This window comes from Daldinia loculata (assembly GCF_022478755.1).
Source record: "Daldinia loculata strain CBS 113971 unplaced genomic scaffold F4817scaffold_18, whole genome shotgun sequence".
In the NCBI taxonomy this organism is placed as follows: Eukaryota; Fungi; Ascomycota; class Sordariomycetes; order Xylariales; family Hypoxylaceae; genus Daldinia; species Daldinia loculata.
The window spans coordinates 503,206-527,814 of NW_026054872.1; the positions used below are offsets into that span (position 1 = coordinate 503,206).

General features: G+C 44.4%; 8 protein-coding genes across 8 annotated transcripts; 3 read left to right on the forward strand and 5 right to left on the reverse strand.

Moving 5' to 3' along the window:
* Window positions 1-804: 804 nt before the first annotated feature.
* On the reverse strand, window positions 805-2,322 carry F4817DRAFT_315000 (uncharacterized protein; the record flags this gene model as incomplete). The annotated part of the gene is made up of 2 exons (XM_049300477.1): window positions 805-1,768; window positions 1,820-2,322. The coding sequence occupies 2 exons, from the start codon at window positions 2,320-2,322 to the stop codon at window positions 805-807; spliced, it is 1,467 nt and encodes a 488-aa protein (XP_049160121.1).
* Window positions 2,323-3,075: 753 nt separating this feature from the next.
* Window positions 3,076-6,297, reverse strand: F4817DRAFT_334803 (uncharacterized protein). Its single transcript, XM_049302946.1, has one exon. The coding sequence runs from the start codon at window positions 5,997-5,999 to the stop codon at window positions 3,444-3,446; it is 2,556 nt and encodes an 851-aa protein (XP_049160122.1). The 5' UTR covers window positions 6,000-6,297; the 3' UTR covers window positions 3,076-3,443.
* Window positions 6,298-6,509: 212 nt separating this feature from the next.
* On the forward strand, window positions 6,510-8,302 carry F4817DRAFT_334805 (P-loop containing nucleoside triphosphate hydrolase protein). Its single transcript, XM_049302947.1, has 2 exons — window positions 6,510-6,786; window positions 6,851-8,302. Exons 1-2 carry the CDS (start codon window positions 6,754-6,756, stop codon window positions 7,733-7,735), a joined length of 918 nt encoding a protein of 305 aa, XP_049160123.1. The 5' UTR covers window positions 6,510-6,753; the 3' UTR covers window positions 7,736-8,302.
* Window positions 8,303-9,232: 930 nt separating this feature from the next.
* Window positions 9,233-12,081, forward strand: F4817DRAFT_334808 (S-adenosylmethionine decarboxylase). The gene is made up of 2 exons (XM_049302948.1): window positions 9,233-9,900; window positions 9,948-12,081. The coding sequence occupies exons 1-2, from the start codon at window positions 9,786-9,788 to the stop codon at window positions 11,417-11,419; spliced, it is 1,587 nt and encodes a 528-aa protein (XP_049160124.1). The 5' UTR covers window positions 9,233-9,785; the 3' UTR covers window positions 11,420-12,081.
* Window positions 12,082-13,235: 1,154 nt separating this feature from the next.
* F4817DRAFT_72551 (uncharacterized protein) lies at window positions 13,236-14,498 on the reverse strand. Its single transcript, XM_049307822.1, has 2 exons — window positions 14,181-14,498; window positions 13,236-14,129 (listed from the first exon to the last, which is right to left on the reverse strand). Exons 1-2 carry the CDS (start codon window positions 14,377-14,379, stop codon window positions 13,438-13,440), a joined length of 891 nt encoding a protein of 296 aa, XP_049160125.1. The 5' UTR covers window positions 14,380-14,498; the 3' UTR covers window positions 13,236-13,437.
* A 1,607-nt stretch (window positions 14,499-16,105) lies between these two features.
* On the reverse strand, window positions 16,106-17,664 carry F4817DRAFT_334813 (uncharacterized protein). Its single transcript, XM_049302949.1, has one exon. The coding sequence runs from the start codon at window positions 17,399-17,401 to the stop codon at window positions 16,157-16,159; it is 1,245 nt and encodes a 414-aa protein (XP_049160126.1). The 5' UTR covers window positions 17,402-17,664; the 3' UTR covers window positions 16,106-16,156.
* A 1,691-nt stretch (window positions 17,665-19,355) lies between these two features.
* Window positions 19,356-21,666, forward strand: F4817DRAFT_72575 (uncharacterized protein). Its single transcript, XM_049307823.1, has 3 exons — window positions 19,356-19,726; window positions 19,805-19,903; window positions 19,955-21,666. The coding sequence occupies exons 1-3, from the start codon at window positions 19,552-19,554 to the stop codon at window positions 21,316-21,318; spliced, it is 1,638 nt and encodes a 545-aa protein (XP_049160127.1). The 5' UTR covers window positions 19,356-19,551; the 3' UTR covers window positions 21,319-21,666.
* Window positions 21,667-22,054: 388 nt separating this feature from the next.
* Window positions 22,055-24,421, reverse strand: F4817DRAFT_334828 (DnaJ-domain-containing protein). Its single transcript, XM_049302950.1, has 3 exons — window positions 23,845-24,421; window positions 22,978-23,728; window positions 22,055-22,919 (listed from the first exon to the last, which is right to left on the reverse strand). Exons 1-3 carry the CDS (start codon window positions 23,922-23,924, stop codon window positions 22,626-22,628), a joined length of 1,125 nt encoding a protein of 374 aa, XP_049160128.1. The 5' UTR covers window positions 23,925-24,421; the 3' UTR covers window positions 22,055-22,625.
* Between the last annotated feature and the right edge of the window lie 188 nt (window positions 24,422-24,609).

Here is a 24,609-nt window from a genome sequence, read left to right on the forward strand (position 1 = left end):
TTATGTTGGAAATATTCATGCTGCTATTACTTGTTAAAGGTGTCTTTTTGTGGGTTGTCAGACTAAGCTTTGCAATAAACCTAATGACAATACCTATGTTAAGGGTTTCTAGGCAAGATAATATAATTGTAAAGCGGGAAGTAACGTTAGGTAGCCTAACTCTATCGTGGATACGCGTACGTCACTGATCTTAGATATAGAAGCCTGGCAAGAAGGCATTTAGGAGGCGGTATCTAGAATATTCTAATCATTTAAGTCTAAGAATTGCGGCTCACTTTGACATATCCTTAATCGTATGCATACGTACCTAGGTAGGGATCCGCCGTACCGCTAATTAAACCCTTTCTCGACAACATCTAGGGATATGAACCGGTGAGACATGAGTTGGTTCCGAGAGGATGTATCTGATTTAATAGCCTCAAGGTTTTACTCAAAAGACATGGCTGAGACAAAAAGGCCCTTCGTAGTAAGGTGCATATTGTACCTCTCTCTAGCTTCTAAATGAATTACGCATGACTGCTGCTCATAACCAGCCCCTTAGATATGTTGCAATTCGGCGGAATAACAAGATAGCCTTTGTAAAACCAAGTCTGGGTATATAGGAAAGCAGCCAACCCCTTCAATTCAGTTTATGCTTTTTAAAAATAATAAGACATGATGATTTTAGTTTTTGTTTCATTAATACTCCAATGTCTCAAGATAGTAACGAACTAAATTGTTTTATTCAATTATATTCGGAAGTACATTGCTTCGTGCAGTGGATATTGGTATCTCTAATATTTTACAATATACATTAGTAATATTTTATGTCGTGAATGTTCCTGGTATCTTCATCTCAATGGCCGAGTCTGCTTCTGAATCCCTCGACGGCGGCAAAGGACGGGAAAAGTTCGATGGTTTACGTTCCAATGTCGGCCGCTTAGCATCGTCGTGCGCTGTTTGCGCACTTCTCGACACCACAGCCGGCTCTGGTGGTTTGATTACGTCTTGGTCCTTATCGGTAGCAGCTCTCATAGCAGGTGAGTAGTTGGGGTTCTTGATGACCCTAATTGCTTGTCGGATAGCAACTTCTGGCTGTGAGGCGTATCTAACTGTTGATAATCGGGAGCGATTTGCACTGCTTGCGATACTAGTGCTCGGTGTTACATGATGCCCTTTACTAGTCTCGCGGGAACTTTTCGACAGCGAGCGTGAATGGGATGAACGATCGGGCGTGGAAGAGTAAGCAGAGCGATTCGCGCTGGAAGTATCTATAGATGTCTTGGTTGTTCTTGGTACTTCGGCCTGTTTAGCAACGTCGTTCCATTCGGTTCGCCATGCGCCAGGATGGTATACTGGCTGAGGAGGAGTTTTTGAAAGTTTTGTTGGAACCTTCAGCACGCGTGGAGCCGACGATAAAGGCATGTTACCTAAGCCCGTTCGGGCGGTATAAGTTGTCCTAATGGGAGAATTTGCCATAAGCTCAAGCTCCGCCCTATCGTTAGGTATGTCTTCAGTCCTTATAGTGAGTGGGCTTGCAATTTTTCTAGCAGTTCTGATCGCATTAGAATTGCCGAGTTGGAAGATCTCTTCTGAAGGCACTGTGGCTATAGAAGCACTATTGCTCTCCTTTCTCTGTAACGAAGCCCTGCGAGAAACACTGAGATCCGTTAGATCACTAAAACACTGGCTGACACGACCGTTCAAAAATGAGTCTTTGGATACACCCTTTGTTGCGAAAGGGGTTGGATTGCTTTCAATGCTGGCCGATATAATAAAAGACGACGGTCTGCATTTCGTATTAGCTATATCATTAGAGAATCTATGAGTGAGCCCTTACATTGCTATGATACATATTACCAAGTTTAAGTAAGGTGCTGTTCTAGCAAGACCGTCTGAAGGGACTGGCTTTGCGACCATGACGGCCGTTGCGACTAAAGCAGCTATCCATATGGCAATAGCAAGCCTTGCAATAACAAGTGCGCTGGCATGAAGATAATGTCCGTAGATTTGGGGCGGTCCGGGTCCTATTCTCTTGTAATTCTTCCTGGCCCCTCTGATATGAAGGCATATATATAGTAGAGCTATCGCGGACGCGAATAATACCAGGTCTCGCGATATACATGTAAATTTAACCTCGGTCGGCTGCAACATAAGTACTATCGCAAGGGAAAGCCCTCCCGCAGACGAGATGAAGAGGAATATAAGAGCGGCGAGAACAAATGAAGGCCGCTTTTTCTGTTTCTGGTCCTGGTTATACTGCTCAAGAGACTTGTAGATTAATTCTGCATGGTTGTCGCTGAAAGAGGAAGCTTGCTCTTCATCTTTGTTCTTGAGCGCCATGGGATTGTCGTTTAGATATCAATAGGGCCAGCCGACTATTATATTCTAAGGTTGAATGGTAATGAGTGATGAAGAGGCAAGATACCCAACCGTATTTGAATATCATAACTTCTACAGAAGAAAAATCATAACAAACGAGAAACAACCTAAATGCATAGATATAATATAATATATTCATGTGAAGAAAATCCAAGAGGCAGGAAAAGACTGCGAATGGCTAATCCAGGCCATGTTGTGGAATGAAGAAAAACCCAAGTACGCTTGCAGTGGCGGCGGTGATGGTGAAGAATGAAGCATGTTGGCCTTGATCTTTTTTTTGAGCTTAACTATAGAAACACTTATATAGGTATACACTTACCTACCTTATGTAGCTAGGAAACCACATGTACCTACCCCTAGCTGTCCCAGCTTGTCATTAGTACTTGCCTTTAAACATGTTTGGAGTTGAAGAATCACGGATTAGGTAGGTCGCGTCCATAAAGGGGAAGTGCAACGTCGTAAACTCTATGTCGGGCGGGACTGTTACGGAAGTCTAAAAGTTGCAATTGTGATGGGCTGATGGTACATTCCAGGTGCAGGCTTATTGGCCGGGTTCTAGAAGCGTCGTGCCAAAACCGCGTTAAGAAAATTAAATAAGCAGCGCTAAAAGCCCCTGCCCCTGTAAAACAAGGGGGTCAGCTAGACCGGTAAAACGGTTGCATTGAGCCTCAAGAAACGGTGGCTTATGCAACACTTCCAGTCTCAAATTCCACCAGTAACTCGACACTGCGCCTTAATTAATTATCCGAGGTCGAAGAATCCTAGGGACTTGGTGGCTATATGGGGGAAGAGATAAGTACATATGAAGTATTGTAAGTTTATTCTCATTGGTCGGTTGACTGCTCTGGAATGTTAAAGCTCTTGTGGTGTAGGTACATAAATATAATATCATAAATCACAGGATCCTTAAACGCCTAAAGTAATGCTTCATTTCATACCCAAGAAATGACCACCGTTTTGTTTACTCCAAGCATCGAGGTTTCGAAACGACCCGATAAACTATCCCACAACTGAATCATCAGCTACCGCTATTGCTAACTCCGTGTAATACCCAAGCACAAATAAACTCGTCCAGTAACGAGCTAACGCAGCATATATGATAGATCCGGTAGGTTTTGTACAATACTCTTAATAACGTTCTCCTGGTCTCGCTTGTCTGTCTTGTTCTCAATCGGACCAAGCACAGCTTTCAAAGGGGCTCTAGGCTTTTTGACTTCATTCATACTCGCCTGAACGGTACTCCTGTCGTGGGAATCTAAACTAAGCCTTGACTTCGAAACTGGAGAATGCATCGAAGCTGGTGTTGATCCCAACGCCGGCGATTCGGAAATAGGGAAATCTGCGGGAGGCCACGTATCTTGTCTCGACGATTTTGGTGTCTGTGTGGAAACACCTTCGAGCGTAGAGAAATCTGCGTTACGCCATGGGTCTATTTTTGATGTTTTCACGGTCAAGGATGCCGGCTGATTAGGAATTTGTGCTGGAGGCGGGGTACTCTTGGGTATCGAAATAGAGGGTTTAGACATTGAACTGCTACTTTGGGCCATTGATACGCTCTCTGCGTCGATCGTAGGTGTGTTGGCAGCACTGCTAGCTGAAGTCAAGGGAGCGCTATTCGTGTTGCTCATTGACTGTATCATGAGAGTGGAGCCATGCTGAGATTCTACCCGAGGCGACGACACCATTTCGCCCCAGTCATCTTCTTCATTCTCCCCACTAGCCTCGCCTTGGCATAGCTGTACTGGTGCTTGAATCACTGTGTGAATTGTAGTCTCAGCCACAGCGGTCGCTGATATGGTCCGGTGTGTGGAGCTTACGTGGTCGCCACCGTCATCGTTGCTGGCGATTGAATGCGTAATAGGGGATGACTGAGTATCCGAGCTCCAGTTGAAACTGGGAATGGAAGCTGGTCGAGATTTGGGAGTCATATCGGGGGGTTTGATCGGACTTTTTATTGATATCATTTTAGGATGAGAACTCGCTGAATGCGCCGGCTGTTCCAAGCTGTGATTTACTGCCGGGAGTGAAGCATTTCGCAAGTGCGTGGTAGACACCTTGCGGGCAAATACTTTACCTAGGTCGACAGGGGCCGCAGAAGAACCCCAGTTAAAGACACTCGTCCGTATACCAGCCCCAAGTGTGACCCGTCCAGATATCGAATCCTCTTCCATCCATCTTCTAATGATTTTTATAACATCGCCGTGCAGACGGGATGTCGGCCATTCTACTCTATGGTAGTTATCATCATCTCCTGAGTCATGCTTACGCATTGACCCATAACGGGAGAGACGGTACCAAGTTTTACGCTCTGAAATTGTCGTGAAACTATCCCTAATGATTTGATCTGGCACATCGCTGCTCTCTCTTGCATTCCCATCCTCCTTTAAACCCTGGGCAAGGTCGGGGAAGAGCTTATCAACTAATTGAAAGTCAATATCAAACTGTATAGGGCCGAATTTGTCAATAAGCTGCTGAACCGGTACGGAGACAGTTGCTGCTGATGCGGTATTGTGCCCCAAGGGCTCACTGATGTGGTCCTCGGTAGAGGTGTCTTCGGACCGAGGTGTGGGCGTATATAATCTTTTGGGAGCAGCCAGTGGAGTGTTTGAATCGAAAGCTGGTTCGATATCCTCACTCCGCACGTCTTCAAAGTCGCCAAAATCAGTGTCTTCGCCTGTGCTTCTGATCTGACTTGGTGATCTCGACCTCCTTCGACTCTCTCCACTTGGTGGTTCAAGTCGTGTTGATGCAGATGGTTCTTCTGTAGGAATCGTTGCTAGACCATCATACATTCCCACAAGATCCTGGACCTTGCCTGAAGCCTTCCTAGAACTATTCTGAAGGCGTGACCTAGTATCTTCGTCTATAGACGTGATCGGAGAGTCCTGATGGTCCAACCCATTAGAGCTATTGAGCGAGATTGTAGATGGTGGTCTGGAGAGAGCATCCTGAATGTCGATTTTAGGCGCTGAATCAAATCCCGAATCTTGACGTTTTGGGATGTCTGACGACGGTGATGGTAGTTCCCATACTTGCAATCCACCAGCTGGAGTCTGTTCACCCTCCTCCTTCAATCTAGTATTATCCTCCCTTGTTTCTTGGATATCTGCGGTATCTTGCTTTGGTACTTCTAGCATGCAGGGGTTGTTCAACTCATGCTGAGAATCTACGCTGCTGATCCCTAGTGCGTTCACAGGCGTTGAAGAGTCGTCCTTCCTATCGTGTAGCGATAATTCGGTTGCCCATGGATCTGGCGAGTGATGACGGTATACGGAAGAAGTTCGAGATCGCGGGAGTGGTCTTAGCCCTGGAGATGTCGCGGCGCTGCTCGGTAATGCAACCGAACTCCTTTTCCCAAATTCGTCTGGCCTCGAACTTGGCTGGGAAATCAGCGAAGATGGCTCTGCCCATACTCCCCAATCTACCGCGTTTGCTGCAACATCGGTCTGCTCCGTACCGGTCCAATCTCCGAGTCCATCTTCAGTTGCCCATGGAGATTGGCTTTGGAAGTTCGATGCGCTACCAAAGAAAGCTCTTGGGGGTGGACTAAGTAGATTTTTCGGAGGTGATGGTGTCGGATGGTCATTCTTAGCTGTCGTTTCTGGTAGTGCCCAAGGCGAGCCCCAGGGATCGTCCATGATCGCTCAAGGCGATGGTCATTGTTGGCTGCGAATGCGGCGACTTTCGGTAACGAAGCCAAAGCTATACTTACAGCTTACATGCGGATGCAACAATGAAGCCGGAGAGCACAAACTGTGCAATGAGGCATGTTTTTGTCTACTCCACGTAAAAAGTTGGTTGCGAAATAAGTTGCCAAGATTATTCGTGCTGCGCTTACTCGAGCGTGATTGTCGACGCCTTCTCGACCACTAATAAGAAAATGCGAGACAGATTTAGGGGTCGGTTTTGCACATGAACGGGGATCAAGGGGGATTAATTACATATTCTTGGCTCGGAACAGCTGGGAATTGAAGGAATGTACGTACCTAAGATACCGATTAGCCACATTACTACCTACACTATAGCCACTGTGGCTTAACTAAGGTTAAAACATAGGTAATCTATTTTAAGCTATGTACCTATTTCGTCATTTCCAGTCGTGGTGGGGTTGATGGCGGGGCAGTGTGAAGTTGGTGTAGGTATGTATGGCTTTATGAAATTGTTACTTAACGTTTGTACCTCCTGCTGATAAATGCGATGCCGGCAGAGGCCAAATCTTCTAACTTTTAGGAGGTAGGTAGGTAGGTACATCCTTACATATTTGTATGAAGAAATGAATATGTAGAATGAAGCCCTTTCAACCACCTTAAAATGCTTTCTCATCTCTGGAACTTACCTTTAATTTGTTATTTAATGCTGCTTCTTTAGGTCTACCCATTCCTAGTTCTAGCAATGTCACTCGCAAAAGTTAAGCATATTCTCCTAGTATGTACATCTCGTATCAAAAACCCTCATGCTAAATGATACGCTCTAATGTATAAATTCACAGGTCCTCTCTGGCAAGGGAGGCGTAGGGAAATCGTCTGTGACCACCCAGCTTGCATTATCCCTTTCGCTCTCTGGGTATTCTGTCGGAGTCCTTGATGTCGATCTTACTGGGCCTTCGATGCCGCGCATGTTTAATATCGAAGATGCGAAAGTTACCCAAGCGCCGGGAGGTTGGCTTCCCGTGGCCGTGCATCCTGCGAACCCCGAGACCGGTATAGGCGAACTGAGATGCATGAGCCTTGGCTTCTTATTGCATGGAAGAGGCGACGCAGTTGTATGGCGAGGTCCCAAGAAAACCGCCATGGTCCGACAGTTCCTCTCAGATGTATTGTGGGGAGAACTTGATTTCCTACTCATCGATACACCCCCAGGGACGTCTGATGAGCATATATCACTTGCCGAAACACTGCTGAAAGATGCATCACCTGGTCAGGTCGCCGGTGCGGTAGTGGTGACTACACCCCAAGCAGTTGCTACGGCGGACGTCAGAAAGGAGTTAAATTTCTGCGCAAAGACAGGCATATCGGTCATTGGCGTTATTGAAAATATGGTCGGGTTCGTGTGCCCAAACTGCGCAGAATGCACAAACATTTTTGGAAAAGGAGGAGGCCAAATCATGGCAGACGACTTCAATGTGCGCTTTTTAGGAGGTGTCCCTATAGACCCTCAGTTTGTTATGTTAATCGAAACGGGACGACGACCACGATATCCTAAAGGCACCGTTATCGACGGGCAAGACTTCTCTGAGACACATCAAAATGGGCATACAGACACATCGGCTGCAGAGACGAGAGAATCCGGCCTACTTGCAGAGAAATACCTGGAGTGTTCCCTTGAGCCTATCTTCAAAAAGATCACGCAAGATATCGTCACAGCCATCGGATGATGTCGGACATATTGTTATCAGCCTAAGTTCTCTCATCTACCTAGAATCTTACATCGATATGACCAAAGGGAGCATACCTATATATTAAGATCTGATACATACCTAGGCCTGCAGAAGCCAACGGTCTGTTTTTTTTTGTGGTTGGGCAGCTATCGCTACAACTAAATTCTGCGGCTTCGACTATCGCAATCATATGCCACATGCTTGTGGAGAAGCAAGTTTCTGCGACGCTGTGATTAAATGCCGACCTATAACGATCTATATCTCGCAGGCCGGTCAGGGGCGTGACATCCATTTCATCATCATTGTTAGCGATAGGGCTATCTAGAAAAAGAATTTTTTTTATTCAAGTGACCTGCATTCTCCAAATCCCGCGGCTGTGGAAACTTTCCTCGGACTGTGACCATTTTGCTAAGAGTCATTTATGCAGAGTTACGATCCTAGTTCTTTTGTTCGTGTGTAACAAAATTTAAGTTAGCAACCAGGAAATAAATGGTTGTGGTGGCAATGCGCAATGCTACGTTCGCACTCATAGGCACGAAATAAAGACAGGAATCGATTTGACAATTCGATGCTTTTTCTTTTTTTCGCATCTTGATATTTGACAGATTTGCATGATAGGTAGTACAATCCATACATACCTACCTAACTGTAGGTACATACCCTAACTGTGCCTCTCCACTGGCCCTCCCTATGTACATCTCGTTAGATGGCCCCCATCCCGGTCCGTCCAGTAGGCGTTTAGTAGGCTACAAAAGTATCCTCACCGCACTGCAGTGGTTCTCCACTTTGGGCATGGTGGTGACCTCACACCTACCCAATCGTTGCAAAATCAGGTACATTATTTACCCTACAGCTGGTACCACATGTACACATGGCCGTCCTTGCCGCCCACAACGTTGAACTAACTTTTCGCTTCTGAACTTTGAAATTTTCTATTTTTCTAGAATCGGAGCTAAGAGGTACCTTGCACATGCCCTTAGCTGCAGTACATTTTCAAGGTACCTTAAAAATCTCTTTCACCGATAGATTCCAAAACCTAAGGTTCGCACTTAAACTTTCTCTTTACCCCCCCGAATTTGGATTTGTCGAGATAGACAATTCATCTGTCCTACTTAAAAACATAAACAATTCCTTTTTTTACTCCCTGATTGTTCTCAGCTCCTAATTGCTAAAAGCGTACTTCAAATACCGCCATCCGGTTCCCTCTATCGAAGAGGTAGAACCAAACATTTGGTTATAACTATCAAGTTGCTTTTTTGTTGCCTACGACTTGTCGACACTCGCGCTCGGATCGCCGCCGGCGTCACACGACACACGACACAATAAATTGGAGATATTCCGTTGCAGGACTTGGCGATAATAGTCAATGTCAAAGAAAATCGAGACTCTTCATACTTTAACAACGTAGTACTCGACGCCCATAGCCTGCCTCGAGAGAGAACACTACATTTCTGATATACGGCCTGGTTTTCCATGAGCCCAGCAGATTTACTCCGCTTCCTATCTAAGCCTGCAAAGTATGATTCCCTAATAATTCCAAGAGTAGATTCGTATGAGCTCTAGTTAATCGTCTGTCTCTCCTACAGACCCAGATAACACTAGCTTCGAAAGCATTCGACTAGAACTCGCCAACTTTATTTGTCGTCCGGTCTTCTATTTTTACGGTATTTGCAGATACCCTCGTCTGCTAGGTCCGATACTCCCCCACAGGTATCGGTTTCTGTCAGAACGAGGCTCTAGACAAGGCGTCACCATTCCTTGGTCAAAGGTCTTCTTTCTCCCCCTCCGAGCTCGACCACCCTAACGTCCTCTTCGTGAGACGTTAAGAAAATACTTGCCATTGTAGCTGGCTCCGCCAGCATTCACAGTTTCTCATTAACCTGTGGGCCTACTCTCTCAAACGAACACCGCAAGGTTCGTTTGGGCGGCAGTCAGTGCTCCGCGGTCGCTACAGTACCTCACCTGCAGCACACATCCCGATATCAGAACGACAAGCCGGCTCCTTTAAATCGTCTCGGCTGCTCGCCTCTAGGGTACCTGTACGGATATGATCAATCTCGAGATCCCCACCAACTATACATTTTCGCCATCTGAGGGCACGCCCCATTTGACAATCAATCACGATGTTGCTGCAGATATAGACTCTACCAATGCCTTTGAAGGTAAGATGTTTCGGATGCGTTAGTAGATGAATGCTAATAGTGTTTAGGCCCGGAAAAATTGCTCGAGGTTTGGTTTGCCCCTAACCCGAAATCTCTCCCACCTGGAGTCAAGGAGAATGGGTTGAAGTCGGTCGCTAGCGAGATCTGGGTTGGAATGCTCGACATGGTTAATTGCAAGATCCTCTCGGTTCTTGAAGCGGAGCACATGGACGCCTATCTGCTCTCCGAGTCCAGCATGTTCGTGTTTCCCCACAAACTTATTCTTAAGACGTGCGGAACCACCACTCTTCTTCTTGGCCTCCACAGGCTCCTTCGAATCGCTGCTGAACATGCTGGATTCCCTTTCCATAATGCTACCTCAATGAGCGACATCCATGCTGCCGCTACGCCTTATCGAGTATTCTATTCGCGAAAGAACTTCCTATTCCCTCACAAGCAACAGGGACCCCATCGCAGCTGGAAGCAGGAAGTTAAGTATCTCGATGACATGTTTGAGGGAGGAAGCGCTTATATGGTTGGGAAAATGAATGGTGATCATTGGTACTTATATATCACCTCGCCATCGATGAGCTTGACGCCACCTCGTACGCCGGACGGTGAAAAGGTAGCTGCGAGTCCTACCAGCACGTTCAGGATTCCCACTGGCCTGACTTCCGCCTTCAATGGTGGCTTGGAGGGCAACGACGAAACACTCGAGATTTTGATGACGGACCTTGATCCAGAGAACGCGAAGAAATTCTACCTAGAGCACGCGAGTGCGGTCGCGAGCACTAGGCTCTCTGAACAGGTTCAGGAAGCACGACAGATGGCTATTGACAGCTTTGGAGACCTATCTGGCAGTACCGCTACGCTTAAGACTACAAGCACGACCGAGAGCGTGTTCGACGACACGGTCGACGTGTTCAGCAACGGAAGCGACTCTGATCTGCATGATACACATACCCCGCTCTCTGAGCAAGCGGACGCTGAGTGCCTGACCACAGAAGGCCATGCGCTTGGGACAGTGGTTTCGGACGCTTGTGGCCTTTCGGACGTATATCCCACTTCTAAATATCCGGACGCCCGTATCGATGCCTATCTCTTTACCCCGTGCGGTTTCTCAGCCAATGGCATTATCCCAGCCCCTCAGAATCAGGAAATTGATGAGAATGCTAAGTCCACTCATTATTTCACTGTGCATGTGACACCCGAGCCTATCTGCTCATTTGCTTCTTTCGAAACGAATGTTCCAGGTGGTCAGAACGGACGTGAAACCTCGGAGATTGTTGACCATGTGGTTCGTATCTTCAAGCCTGGACGATTCAGCGTCACCCTTTTCGAGGCCAAGGCGGTCCATATGTACGACAGTGATGAAATCCCAACCGGGATCGGTCGTAGCAAGCGCATGGAGAAGATCCCAGGATACAGGCGCATCGACCGTATCGTCCACGATTTTGACGATTACGAACTTATCTTCCGATATTATGAGCGAGAAGATTGGGTTGGTGGAAGCGGACCCCGCGTCGGGGAGGACCTCTGAGGGCCAATTGGACTGTTGGTAACCCCTATGTCCGATCTTTTTCATTCTTGATTCGTTTCGCTTTTACATTGGGTTATTGGAACTTGGGGAAAGTTAGCAGGCATGGTTTCGAAGTAAATTGAACAGTAATAATCACCTTGGATGGACGATTTCAGCATTTTGCTTCGACGTAGGGTCTTCTCGTCAACCTGTTTCGGGGCTACACTAAGTCTAGACCTGGTACACTCATTTTTCACTGATAAATCAAGGCCTTAAATTGCCAGTCTCTCGTCAAATTATGTCATGTGATTGATAATTTACCGATGATAACAAATTGGGATATGAACGGGATACAATAACTTCAACAACTTATCAGGCGGTCATTTTTGAAGGGATATTACATCCTGCATGACGGGCGCCGAAACGTACCTTGCTTGTGCTGAACCGATTAATCAACATATTCAGGGGAACCTAGGATAAGAGACTGCAAACACTCTTTTAGCCCGTATTTTATTAACACTAGCAGTATCTTGTCAAGAAACATATTTTCTTATTAAATTTACCTACGTGAAGTTCATGTAATTAGCAATCTAACATATTCCCCTTAAAGAATCATTGTACGTTAAGGCTACGTTCATCTTCCTCTCAAAGACAAGACGAGACTTTGTCTCCTATCACTTGTATCTAAACTAGGGTCTTATAATACCATGTTAGATTCCTAAGGTAGGAACTGTGAAATATCCACATAATATTTATCGAATGCTATATTTTTGTAGTGGTATGCACGAGACAGAGGTAGGTTGTGCATTGCGAGGTTTAGCGGCGCTCGCCCTACTTTTGCCTTAGTGTTGTGAGGAAGCTTCCGAACTATAGAGATTGTTGTACCATCAGCTATCTACATTAGTTGGAAACACCCTTTTATACATTAAACTATCCTTTATGAAGACTACTATCGCTCTACCCTTGCTAGAGACAATACCCCCTTCAGTCTTGGACGCAGTTCTTATACGATAGCCGTCTAGTGATATATTAAGCTTGTATCTCTGCTTTAATCTAAACTTTATCAAGGCTTACAAGGGCTGTTCCTATAATATTTTTATCAGCTTATTTACGGCTCGTAGATGCGGTGTCTACAAGGGTGTAAGCGTGCCTAAATAGCTTACATACGGCACTTGTTGCGCGGGCATCCTGTAGGGTTATGAGGGCTAATGGATTTACATAGTTCTACTTCCTGAAGACCATCGCGTGGGAAATCCTTAGGGAGTTTTATCGGCTAGGGCGTATTCGAAGTGGAATTGTATCTTATATGACTAACTTCGTCCAATAGTCCTGACTCCACGGTTAAGCGATGTGCCATCTGAGATATTTCGATAATAAAGCGGCAACATAGCGGCAACATAGAGGCAATATAGCGGCGTTACGTGATCAAATAGTACCGTCGATTATTATTTATATTAACAACTCGCTTTCAAAATAAATAGTCTAGGTTTCCTTTACAATATAGGTAAAGAGGAAAGTCAGAGATATAATGTAGTATATAAGCCCAACTTATAAAATAGCATTCTGTTCACATACACCAAATTCATTATCAGTAATCTTATATTTATATTTAATTACTCGATATAGATCATATACATTAATCTGTTAAAACATCTATAACAGGTCTATCTTAAAGCTGATGAAATAACGGAGTATAACGAGTTTCTAATGTACAAAAGTGAGGTGAGTGTAGAAAACCAAGCTTGGGCTACCAGTGTAAAATGCTAGGTTAGTTAACTGCGACCGATCGCGTCCTTGTAAAATCCAATGCGCCGTTTTCGTATAGCCCGTTACCACTCTAAAATAGTTGAATGCATTTTTTTTTTCTTACTTGCCTTTCTAGAAGGCTAGAACACCTGATGTAAGATAAAGAAATCTAAGGGGCGAAAAATCAAAACCAAGTGATGCCGATCCGAGTATGCCGCTCTTCCCAAAGCACGGGTTGTATTGTACAGTCTAATGTCGATCCCGACATAGTAAATCTTAGGGAGTTGGTTGTGTTAAGACCTGCTTAACCCTCCGATGGTTTCGTTGGAATTTTTGTGCGATATACTCTCAACTAGGTAGTCAGTTGCTTGGTAGAGGACGGTGGTGTACAGTGCTGCGAAACTGTGGTCCTCGTCTTGTAGATTGTAATTGTGGAAGCCCTTCGCTTCGAGAAAGTCAGACACAAGCTTTTCCCCGTTGTACGCCCAGTAATCTCGAAATTGGCAAACTGCAGACTCTATGGCGCCCGAAGGATAAGTTACGGCTGGCAAGTCTGCTCCGGGGAAAACGATTGTCCAGATATATAGCCATTGCAGCTCTTCAGGGTTCCGAGCGTCAGTAGGTTGAACCAGCTGTTGAACCTGCTGTATGGTTATGCCTTCAGGTGTCGGCGACTCCCGTGGGCCACACTTTCGGTGTCGAATATGACTATCGCAACGAGTCACCGTGGGGAAAGTTTTCCCGCACATTGGGCAATAAGGCGGTAGCCTATGAGTGTTCCAAAGGTGCTGTTTGACACCTGTAATACCTCGGAGGCTCAATCTCGTGAAACATGACATGTGCTTTACTGGATCCCATCGGTAGAATGGACATGCAAACTGACGTTTCAAGGGGAATTGGGCGTCTCCCAGGATGGAGCCTTGAAAGTTACCGGCTCTCTGCTCCACGCCTAAGTTCCTCTGGGGGAACGTCTCAGACCGACTCTCTAGAACCGATTAGCTTATAATTCCTTCGTGCAGATCATTGCTATACCAACTCTCAAGATAGAACTCATTTAGGGCGGATAGCTTAAGCTCATCAACTACTCGTGCCAATGGGTGGTCGAATTCCAGAACCAGGGGCTCTTGTACAGTAGATTCAAAAATGTCGACGTCGTTTTCGTCAAGGTTATAGCTCTCCGGCACGGGGTCCAGTTGGGAGATGTCGTAGAGGTGACTGTTGTAGTAATGATCCATACTCAATGCGTGGGTGCTTTCAAATATATAGTTTTCTACATGTGTCTAAGCTTGATGAGTAGATACAAGAAAAACGACTGACTTTCTAGAAGGAGTATTTAAGTATTTATTAAGAGATTAATTGAATATCCTAGATATTTATAAATATACTCATTTAGGGCTGAATCATACCGAGAAATTTCAGCCTTACCTATGTCTTCAATGGTGCTTGCTACTAAGTGCTATAGCGGCTAAGTCAAATTTTGCATATGACTAGAGGACTATTAGTATCGATGTTAGAGTAATGTAAGAATGTTCTATTGCCCCCAATCTGCCTTCAGCTTGTGTTGGGTTGAAACTTCCGGCATCACCGTCACTCAAAAAAAAATCTGCATACGCTTGCGTAGGGCTGTAGATAAACTCTGGTAATGACGTCTTATGTTTGGAACGTAAGGTTATGTATGGCTTGCATACCTACCTAGGTATGTATACTTAAATTTAGAGGGATTGGTGAATTGCGTTAGATATTTCTGTTGCTGTATGCATTGTAAACTACATGTATTTATTGGAATGTCAAATTGCATTCTGACTTCCTAAAGGGTTATTACAGATAATTGACGCCTTAAACTCGCGGGAGTCCAGATATTAATAAATCACGTTCATCCAATAAATGATTCCGATTGATATGTAATATGAATATTTATTATCTTTTTTTCGGCAGGACCCGTCGTAAGTATACACGTCCGATAATGAACTAATAGAAGCGATTAAAGTTGAACCGCAATAAGAATCACCCCTAATATCGATACCAAAACTAAAAAGTGAAAGGGAGCCATGGTAGGTTTCAAATCACGCTTTAGGTTACAAGATTCCTTAGCTTTCAGCAATCCCCCTATGGTGGACCATTAGTGCAACTGTGCCAAAATCAAGAAAATTGGTTGCACTATGCCTAACAAGGTAATATAATAAGTAACGCTAAGTGCATAATACGTTATATACAAAATAAAATAAGGTTTATTATTATAAACATTATCCGTAATATATATTCGGGTTATTTTTCCCATTAATTTTTAACATTAACCAATTAAATTAAAAGATTTTATTATTAATTTAATTTTTAATTGTTTTATACATATAATACATTTAAATAATTTTACGAAAATAACATTTTAAACGTTACATTTAATATTATTTTATAACTTTAATTAACGCGAAAATAATAATTTAAATTACATTTAAATCGGCTTTTTAATTATTATGTTATAATAAAATCAAATAACGTTTATTTAAAAAAACAAACACGTAATATTTTTTAAAAATACGTAATATTTTTTAAAAATATATAATACCTTTTAAAAACACCTCGATAAAATTATTTTAAATAAACTTTAAATATTTTAATAATAATATAATAATATTTAATATATATCGTATAAACATATATTTTAATTTATTATTTTTACATTAATTAAAGTTATAAAATAATATTAATCGTAACGTTTAAATTATTATTTTTATAAAGTTATTTAAATATATTATATATATATATATATATAAAACAATTAAAAAGGCTAAAGTAAAAGTTAAATCTAATTAGCTAATCTTTTAAATTGTATATACAAGGCAAATAATCGAGCCTACACTATACCCCTTAACGTTATTATTACCTTATTAGACATAATGCCACCAATTTTCTTGATTTTGGCACAGTTGCACTAATGGTCCACCATACCCCCCCCCCTCCCACAACTACCCCACAATATCGTCATTTCAAAACGCTAACCCCGCATATTCAGCGCTAATTGTCCGGTACCTTAGGTACATAATCACTACCCGGCCAGGAGGTAGGCTGCCAACCGGGGTTGGTTAATAAGTTGTAAGGGCTGACACCTCCATTTTCGTCTATAGGGGGTAATTGGTTCTCAGGAGAGTTATACACAGAATCTTGCGGGGCTATGATTGATTGAGGGAGCGTCAATGATAAGTTCGGATGGACATTCGGATTGATAGGCGACTGAGGAAGAACGTCTCTCGGAACGTATTCATTGCCTTGACTGTGGTTGATAGAGCCTCCCATCCGATGCGTGAAGTAAGGGGGAATACCGGCGAGCATGTTACATATGTGCCCGTAGGCCTCCTGTTGCATAGCTGGAGCTGGAGGAACCAGCGAGAGTAACGTTGCAACATGGATATTGGGCTGGTTTTGGTATTCTTCGATGAGATATGATGTGATAGTGACACCGTCATCGAGATATGGAGATATAGGCTGCGGAATTCCTGGGAAGATGCAGTCCCAAATTTCAAACCACTTCGCTGCGTCGTCGCGAGTGCTGGATCCGCTAGCTGCTTCTCTCATCCTATCAACAGCATCAACTGTCATCCCAGGAGGAGTATTAAAGACTCGAGTGTCACAGTTGTTTTCATTGAGATGCCGATCACGGTCAACGTTGTTGGTTTGCCCCTTGAATATGTGCCCACACCGGGGACAATGAATTTCCTGCAGATGTTGTCGAAGTAAATGCTGCCGCACATCGCCGACCCGGTGGAGATGATAACCGAGACATTGGAAATATGCCGAATTGTCACGGAGAAAGTAGGGACACGCATACCGCCGCTTACGCTCACCCCGGCTCGAGGCAGATGCGATGGAACGACGCTTTTGGGGTTGCCGCTCCGGATGATCCCCGCCGCCCCTTTTATTGCGTTGTTTCCTGGGGTTTCCGCTGGAACCTGGAGGCGGGTATGAATGGTCCTGTGAAGTTCCACAGGGACCATTATTGGCCCCACGGCCGTCTCCTTCGCCTTGATCTAATAGAGGACCGTCCCAGAGATATGGTTGCGAAACATGAGTAACGAGGAATGCATCCAACCATGGATCTTCAAATCCAAAATATTGAGCAAGAGTTTGTAATACTTCCTCGATACTTGAATCCAAACAGGCGGGTTTGCCCCAGGTTTCAAGCTTTGGCGCTACTGCAAGATCCCGAATGCAAGTGGACCGCTTAACTTCCTTGTTGCACGTCTCTATCAAATGGTACTTCATTCTCTCTTTAAGCGCAAGTGCCTAACATAAACACATATTAGTTAGTATAAGTATAACTTATAACTTAGGTACCTGTTATATAAACTGTCAACTGCCGCATCTAAAGTCTTACATACCTCGCCTCGATCTCCCAAGTTTATAAACCGCCCGTCTGTCGGGTCCACGATGCATGGCCCCGTTTCACATTGCAATTTGCTTCTTTTTTCCATCTCCATTGTCGTCGACCTTACTTCGGACTGTCCGGTAAAGCAAGTGCCCGTATGTCGTGAAGCTTACAGTAGAAGTTCGGTGAAACTCCGCCGGGCTGAAAACTCAATTGAAAATGATAAAATAGAGAACAAAAGTTTTCCAATCGAGCGTCCGTCTTACGAACCGTCCTTTTTTAACAATTGAGTCCGCGCATAAGTGTGCATCGCCTCCGTCCTCGACAGCAATGTGCGCTACGCTTCCGCGTATGCCGGTGTTTTCTGATCCCTATTCTCATCAGTGATTTGCAGGTCTAGTAGGGCAACTTTGCTTCTACTACACAACTGTTCGTCTCCCAAGGCATTCTCCTGGGCTGTCTACTAGGTGTTGAGGTTGAGTTCTTCTATATTTAAATATATCAGAGCCATGACATGAAGCTACGCGTCTGTGCAAGTGAGCCTAGTTATGGCACTAGAGTGCGTTCATATGCAAGAGACCGCACCAAGCCCGCCTCATATTTCGGTCAACAACTAATCGTAGGCCTATGGAAACCCAGCATAAACATAAAGGATAAAAACTAAGAAGATTAAACTCATCTTCTCGGCCCTGAAGCTAGTCGTACTTACCATAGGTACGTAATCCTAAGGGCACACAAAGTGGGTAAGACAGCCCCTGAATCGCCCGTATAAGCCTGCGTTCGAATTCAGGGAACCCTTTACTTACAGTTGTGTATCATCAACCTAGATCGTCAGTGATGTGACTAATAATTGAATCTTACGATAAATTTTGAAGTCATGAGATGTCAATACGCTTCCGTGTGAAAAGTAGAAATGCAATGTGGACGAGCCCCTATGTCACATCCGCCACGGCAGTGCGCTTAAACAAACGTGTTGATGAATTTGTTATGTTCTATTTTGGTCTTCACCGAGGTTAAGGTGTATTAAAAACTATCTGTAATCAAACACTTATTTAGCTACATGGCTCAATGCTACAGTACAAATCATTACAAGCCAATGTCCAAAGAGCCCAAAGAGCCCAATTACGGCCCGAAGGCTTGCCATTGTCACGTATATCAAGTAGCTTATCTATAAACGCGGGGTTAGAATAGAAAGTTACTATGAAATGAAACCAGTACTAAGAACTATCTCAGGGAGACCTCTTAATATGACTATACGTAAAAGGAAGAGAATGTAGATAGGGAGGCGGGCCGGGCCGTAAGCTTTAAGATGCAGGTCGCTCTTATCCATGCAGTTCGACCTAAAATAGAAACCTATAAATCGCCTTCAATCTACATAGGAGGCCTCGCTTTTGCATTAAATCAAGAATGAAGTTGAATACTTAGAAGTAAATACCACGGGTAGCTTATTAAGCGAAAGCGCCATCGGTAATGCCAAATAAGAAAGAGAAAAGTGCTACTTTAGGCATTAAGCGTCAATCCATACATTGCATATCACCGCCTACCCGATCAATCTTCGGTGAATGGAGCGTAGATACAATGATCAAATGTTCATGCCAGTTGCCCCCTCACGCCCCCGGCGTTAAGGGAGGTGGCGTCCAGTAGAGCGCTCTCGGAGTTCCCTTAGTTTTTCAAGGTATGTAATATCCTAAGCCTTTGAAGCAGGCTGCATATATGCTCGCATACGCCATTACTCTCGCCCAATCAACCCTGGAGGTGTTGATTACCAATGTACGGTAGAGCAATACCTGCAAGGATCATGCGATCTAATAGTTAGGAGGATACGAGGTAGACGAGAGCCTTGCGATGGAAGTAGAAATAAAATAAAATACCATCTTATGATTAAAAGACTCACCGAATGTTCAGGGTTATTGTGCTTATTGACACTAAGGATTGTCGAACGTTTTTTTTTTCCTTTTTTCCCTTTTATTGCCATTATCCTTTCTTGCTTGTGGTAATTTTCAATGGCATTTCGAGATTATAGCATTAAAGCATAGAGGTAAAAACCATGCCTAAAGTAGCCTATGAATCCCCTGGAAAGATCAGGAGGCGAGGTAGAGCTTGGATATATCACCGAGGACCACTAGCCAAAATATCCCACCAAAAATGGCCATTAGAGACCGATGATGGAGGGCATAGTACATATGGCAATGGGAATTATCCAGATATAGACGCGATGAAAAGTGAGTACATCGAGACGCAAGAATTGAGTACTTAAGTCCTTCCTATTCTAGTCCATGTACTAATTCTACCATACCTAGTATATCAAATTCAGCAAGACGGGATATCAGAGTTTGATGTAACTAAAAGACAATTTTTATTCAAGCGAGTTCAAAGATACGCCAGTCGATGGCAGCGAGGTAATAACTTACTCCCTGCATATGATAGGCTCCTGTTAAATCTTGAAATAGGAGAGTTTGTTTACCATTATGTCCCTGAACTTGCACATAGGCGCTTCTCTTCGCCTTATCCAGAGGTCATCCTAGCTCATAACTTATCAGAGTACCATTGCCCTTTTCAGGGGAAGCTTGGCCTCCTTTATAATGGCTCGATCGGCTTAGACCATTTATCCAACTCTAAATCCAGAGCGGAAAGTCCGTGCTTTTCGCAACACAGACGTACGACAAATGAGACGGAAAAAACTGATAAGCCGCTCTATAGTATCGGGAAAGATTCACCTCCATTATCTCCCGCCGAAGGTCAAACCAACAGCATCCCGAAGCAAGAAGAACATAGCGCGGGCGAACTTCCAGAACTCGAAAATGTGGAGAACCCGAGCACTGGAAGATTATATAAAATCGAGAGAAACCACAAAGACCAGCATTTTACTACAGGCATTAGGAGACGAGGGGTATCACCAGCACAGCTTTCACGGCCGTTAGGCTCTGGAGAGGTTACATATGGGAAAATACCCCAGAACAACCAGAATATACAATCTAACAATGGCGGTGGGTGTCCAAGGAAGAGGTGGTTGGCATGTCCCTGGTATAAGAAAGACCCCTTGAAATACTCCAGTTGCGCAAAATACAAACTATTGCGCATCAAGGACGTGAAGCAACATACCTACAGGAGGCACATGAAACCTACCATCTACTGCTCTGTTTGCTTCCGAGTATTTTCAAGAGAGAAGGAGAGAGACAGGCACACGCAAAAGAACATTTGCACCCCCAGGAGCAAGCCAGAATTCGACGGACTATCAGAGCAGCAAAGAAAGGAGCTAAACCAAAGTGCCAACCGTGGGAGAAACGACACGGAGCGATGGTATTGCATGTGGGATACAATTTTCCCCGGCGAACGCCGACCTCTACTGCCGTACCTCGGAGTCGGTCGGCAGGAATTACTACCGCTGCTTCGGAGTTTTTGGAACCAGCGACACCAGGAGATCATAAGCAACGTCCTGCAGGGATCATCATCACAACGCAAGCTATTAGAACCCGAAATGGTCCAAAACGTCATGGATACCATCTTTGACAGATTCGAAGCTGAATCCCTAATCTGGGACTCCTACCCCAATGAGCCGTCGGGCGATGAATCGTCCGAGACTTCTGACCGTCGAGCACAATCTCCAGGGACCTCGAACGATATTACTATAGGAGTCTCGCCCCCTCAACAAGACATCACAGATTACGGGACGTTGTACGAGCCCTCGGGGCACCAGCCCGGTTTAGAGTCCAATTTTGCTTTGGAGCACACGAGCGAGAGTGATTTCGAGAAGGACTTCGATAATTGGTCTGGGATTGACTTATCTCAATGTGGCATAGAATATCCGTATTGAAACTCTTATTCTAGAATGCAGGCTCTTGGAAGTCCAGCGTCTTAAGCGGTGAAACATAATAGCTATCTCAAAAGTTTGGTTGATAAATCACTTACTAGTAATGAGTGTAAGCGGAGAAAGTTAGACTATAAAAATGATTTATTTCATTTATATTTACCTATGTATATACTCAACTCTTTCTCATCTCATACCTTGTACCTAATGATTTTACTATCCCCTTAACTAGCATAAGACAGCACCCCCCCCTTAGTGATCGGTGGAGTCAACGCGATTCATTAACATAAAAGGAAAAGAAAAAGAACTTGCGATATGCCTCTATAATAAATATAATTGGCCGATCTAATACCGTAGAACCGGTTTATCTTCCCTAGCCAATCTTAATATATTAACACTGAAAATAGTGGAGATGCTATCTTATACCAGTTAAGGGGATAAGTTGCATGAACCTGTGCCTAGACATACAACGAGGACTCCAACGCAAAGTCGCCAGCGAAGAAGTAAAATATACAATGAATCCCGCTGACCGAAAATAAATTATAGAGCTGCTGTATAAAGCTACCCAACACAAGAGTTGACGTCGTTAAGCGAAACACGTGCCCTTCCCCCCTTTTCATATAATCCTTGTCTAGAGGATTCCAATCTAGCATGTAACCACCAGGATGCTGCTGTATCACATAGATCTATTATCAAGCACACTACACCATTGGCAATTCTTGCTAAATATCATGTTAATATATCAAATGCCTATATCCATACTCTAGGTCCACGCCATCCCTAGGACGGAGTTACCGGCTATTAAGTGCTTGGACTACCCTATGTACCTCATATCGGCACGAGCCCCCTACTTTAAGAACTTCTGTATCGTCGGTGGATTATCACAAGTGCGTACCAAGTTAATCTAATACGAAACATCCAATATGAAATAATAATCACGCATCTATTATCAAGTATGCAATAATCGATTAGTTACCTACCTAGGTAACCTGTTAATCCTATCCCTACCAGATAATTCCTGGGTACCGATGATGAAAACACGATGAACAAAAAATTTAATTACCTAGGTAAGAGGTACTTATACTCTATCAGTCCCCTTTAGGATTCGACTCGCATCGCGATTTCGGGCCTAATTCCGCCGAAATCGAATGCTCAGGCTGGGAAGCTGATAGCCTCCGCGCGAAAAAAACAACAACTCATTCCTCGTAGTCGTAAAAGTCGTCAAATTTTCCTACTTGCTAAGTCCTACAACGCCAAAAACAAAAAATGCACCGGTCCCTTCTCTGGATATCATTTTATGCAATCTCCGACGTCTATAGTATTTCCCGAAGTTTCTGCTTCTGCTCTGGTGTTAAGCTGGTAGGGAATTTCACATTATACTTAACGATGAAATTACCCCGCTCGCCTGGCTTCTTCGAGATGGGCATGCCGAGCCCAGGGTAGGTATCTGATGTGCCTGGACCTGTAGGGCCGCTTTTCTCAATAACGAGTTGTTTTCCGTCGATTGTCGTTACCGTCCGTTTCCAGCCGGTTAATGCTTCCTTCAGGTCCAAATCAATTGTGTGGATCAGATCGTCGCCATCACGAACAAAGAGAGGGTGATTTTTCTATCAATTAGGTTAGTTTATGTCTAATTGTTCGTTTATACCTGTGTGATAGGCTTACCTCTTCGACAATGAAGTGCAGATCCTGCTTTCCACCCTCCTCTTGGTCGCCGACGCCCTTGAACTTGATCTTGCTGCCCTTCTTTAGGCCGGGCTTGATAGGAACTTCGAGGACTTGGTCGGTAGTTGTCCTCTTACCCGTTTCATCGAAGGTCTTCCGCTTGATCTTCATCTTCTTGGTGGTGCCGTTGTATAACTCTTCTAGAGACATTGGCAAGGCACGCTCGACAGTTGTGACGTCAGGCGCCGGTTCTCTCGGTCCGCCACTCGAGAAGGGATCACCGCTGGCAAAGTTATTGCGCATGCGTGTTCTCCCGGCTGAGGATCGAGGCATACCGCCTCCACCAAAGAACGAGCTCATATCGGGTTCGTCATCGTCTTTGCCTAGACCCCCTCCGCTACCGCGCATAAATTCGGCAAATATACTTTCGGGTGCACTGAAGTTGAAGCGGCTGCCCCCGCCAGTATTGGTGCTAAAGCGGAATGTCCGAGCGCCTCCTCCCGGCATACCACCACTAAAGTCGAAGCCTTGGAAGCCACCAGGCATGCCACCTTGGGCTCCCGCGAAAGGGTTCTCCCCGGGCGGCGGGGCAGCACCGCCGCGTAATAGAAACTCAAGGCCGAATTGGTCATATGTCTTACGTTTTTCGGGGTCGGAGAGGATCTCGTAGGCTTGCGAGCACTCTTTGAACTTTTCAGCGGCGGTGGGGTTATCTTTATTCTTGTCGGGATGCCACTTTAAGGCTGCCTTTCTGGGCGAGGGTTAGTATCTAGTGTTTGCTATCTAGTATTTTGCGGATTTGGTGGAATGAACGAAAGAAAACGGATAGAAGAAGGGTGTAGTAGGGATGGAGTGGGGTAGACTTACCGATAACCTTTCTTGATTTCATCTTGAGTGGCATCCGGTTTGACGCCAAGCTGATCGTATAATGTTGTCTCTTTCACCATGTTGCTCGATATGTAGGAAAGTCTTGTTTTTTAACAGGTGAAGGAAATGAAGTGAGGTAGGTTGTTATTCAAACGAGGTTCCGTTGTTGAGCAGGTAAGTAATTGATAATTGAGAATCTCGTGATCAATCTAAATAGGAATCGAGGTCGACTGATTTGTTTAGAGTCGATGAATTGGTGTAAAGAAAACGTTGGTAATTGCGAATATTTTAGAAAGAAAGGAAATAAGACAAGAAGTGTGTCAGTATGTCAATTTCTTTTGCCTTGCTGCAAGCTGGACAGCTTCATGTACTATAGCGCTGGTTTTCTTTGTGGTGGGTTGGTTGGTGGAAGATTCGGGAATTGGCGATGAGAAGGTGAATGAGTGACGTTTTGAGCCGTGGATAAGTGGGGACGATAAGATGTTCCAAGTACTAAGTTACTTATATGCGTAGCAGCTGCAATGCAATAATTCAAGTATTGAATACTTAGAAGGGATCTCCAGTTGAACACAATCAGGTGACCATAAGCTCTAAAATCGTTTACGTCTCTATTAAGCTCTCGACAGTCCTGGAACCAATGAGAACAACCCACTAAAGTGATTTCCTATGTACCATGTACTTTGAATTTGAGTCCCTTTACATTAGGTATGTACACTACTCCTGGCTTACCTCTCTCTGGTTCTTCTGGTAACTCTCTTGCGGGAC

Excerpts from the sequence above, each read along its gene's own strand:
- F4817DRAFT_334803 (XM_049302946.1), bottom strand. The coding sequence starts at position 5,999 with ATGGACGATCCCTGGGGCTCGCCTTGGGCACTACCAGAAACGACAGCT.
- F4817DRAFT_334805 (XM_049302947.1), top strand. The coding sequence starts at position 6,754 with ATGTCACTCGCAAAAGTTAAGCATATTCTCCTA. Across the intron at positions 6,787-6,850 it reads AAGTTAAGCATATTCTCCTA|GTCCTCTCTGGCAAGGGAGG; the intron begins GTATGTACATCT and ends ATAAATTCACAG.
- F4817DRAFT_334808 (XM_049302948.1), top strand. The coding sequence starts at position 9,786 with ATGATCAATCTCGAGATCCCCACCAACTATACATTTTCGCCATCTGAG. Across the intron at positions 9,901-9,947 it reads CTCTACCAATGCCTTTGAAG|GCCCGGAAAAATTGCTCGAG; the intron begins GTAAGATGTTTC and ends AATAGTGTTTAG.
- F4817DRAFT_72551 (XM_049307822.1), bottom strand. The coding sequence starts at position 14,379 with ATGGATCATTACTACAACAGTCACCTCTACGACATCTCCCAACTGGAC. Across the intron at positions 14,130-14,180 it reads AAATGAGTTCTATCTTGAGA|AGAGTCGGTCTGAGACGTTC; the intron begins GTTGGTATAGCA and ends AATCGGTTCTAG.
- F4817DRAFT_334813 (XM_049302949.1), bottom strand. The coding sequence starts at position 17,401 with ATGAAGTACCATTTGATAGAGACGTGCAACAAGGAAGTTAAGCGGTCC.
- F4817DRAFT_72575 (XM_049307823.1), top strand. The coding sequence starts at position 19,552 with ATGCCTAAAGTAGCCTATGAATCCCCTGGAAAGATCAGGAGGCGAGGT. Across the intron at positions 19,727-19,804 it reads AGATATAGACGCGATGAAAA|TATATCAAATTCAGCAAGAC; the intron begins GTGAGTACATCG and ends TACCATACCTAG. Across the intron at positions 19,904-19,954 it reads CGCCAGTCGATGGCAGCGAG|GAGAGTTTGTTTACCATTAT; the intron begins GTAATAACTTAC and ends ATCTTGAAATAG.
- F4817DRAFT_334828 (XM_049302950.1), bottom strand. The coding sequence starts at position 23,924 with ATGGTGAAAGAGACAACATTATACGATCAGCTTGGCGTCAAACCGGAT. Across the intron at positions 23,729-23,844 it reads GAAATCAAGAAAGGTTATCG|AAAGGCAGCCTTAAAGTGGC; the intron begins GTAAGTCTACCC and ends ACCCTCGCCCAG. Across the intron at positions 22,920-22,977 it reads TGCACTTCATTGTCGAAGAG|AAAAATCACCCTCTCTTTGT; the intron begins GTAAGCCTATCA and ends CCTAATTGATAG.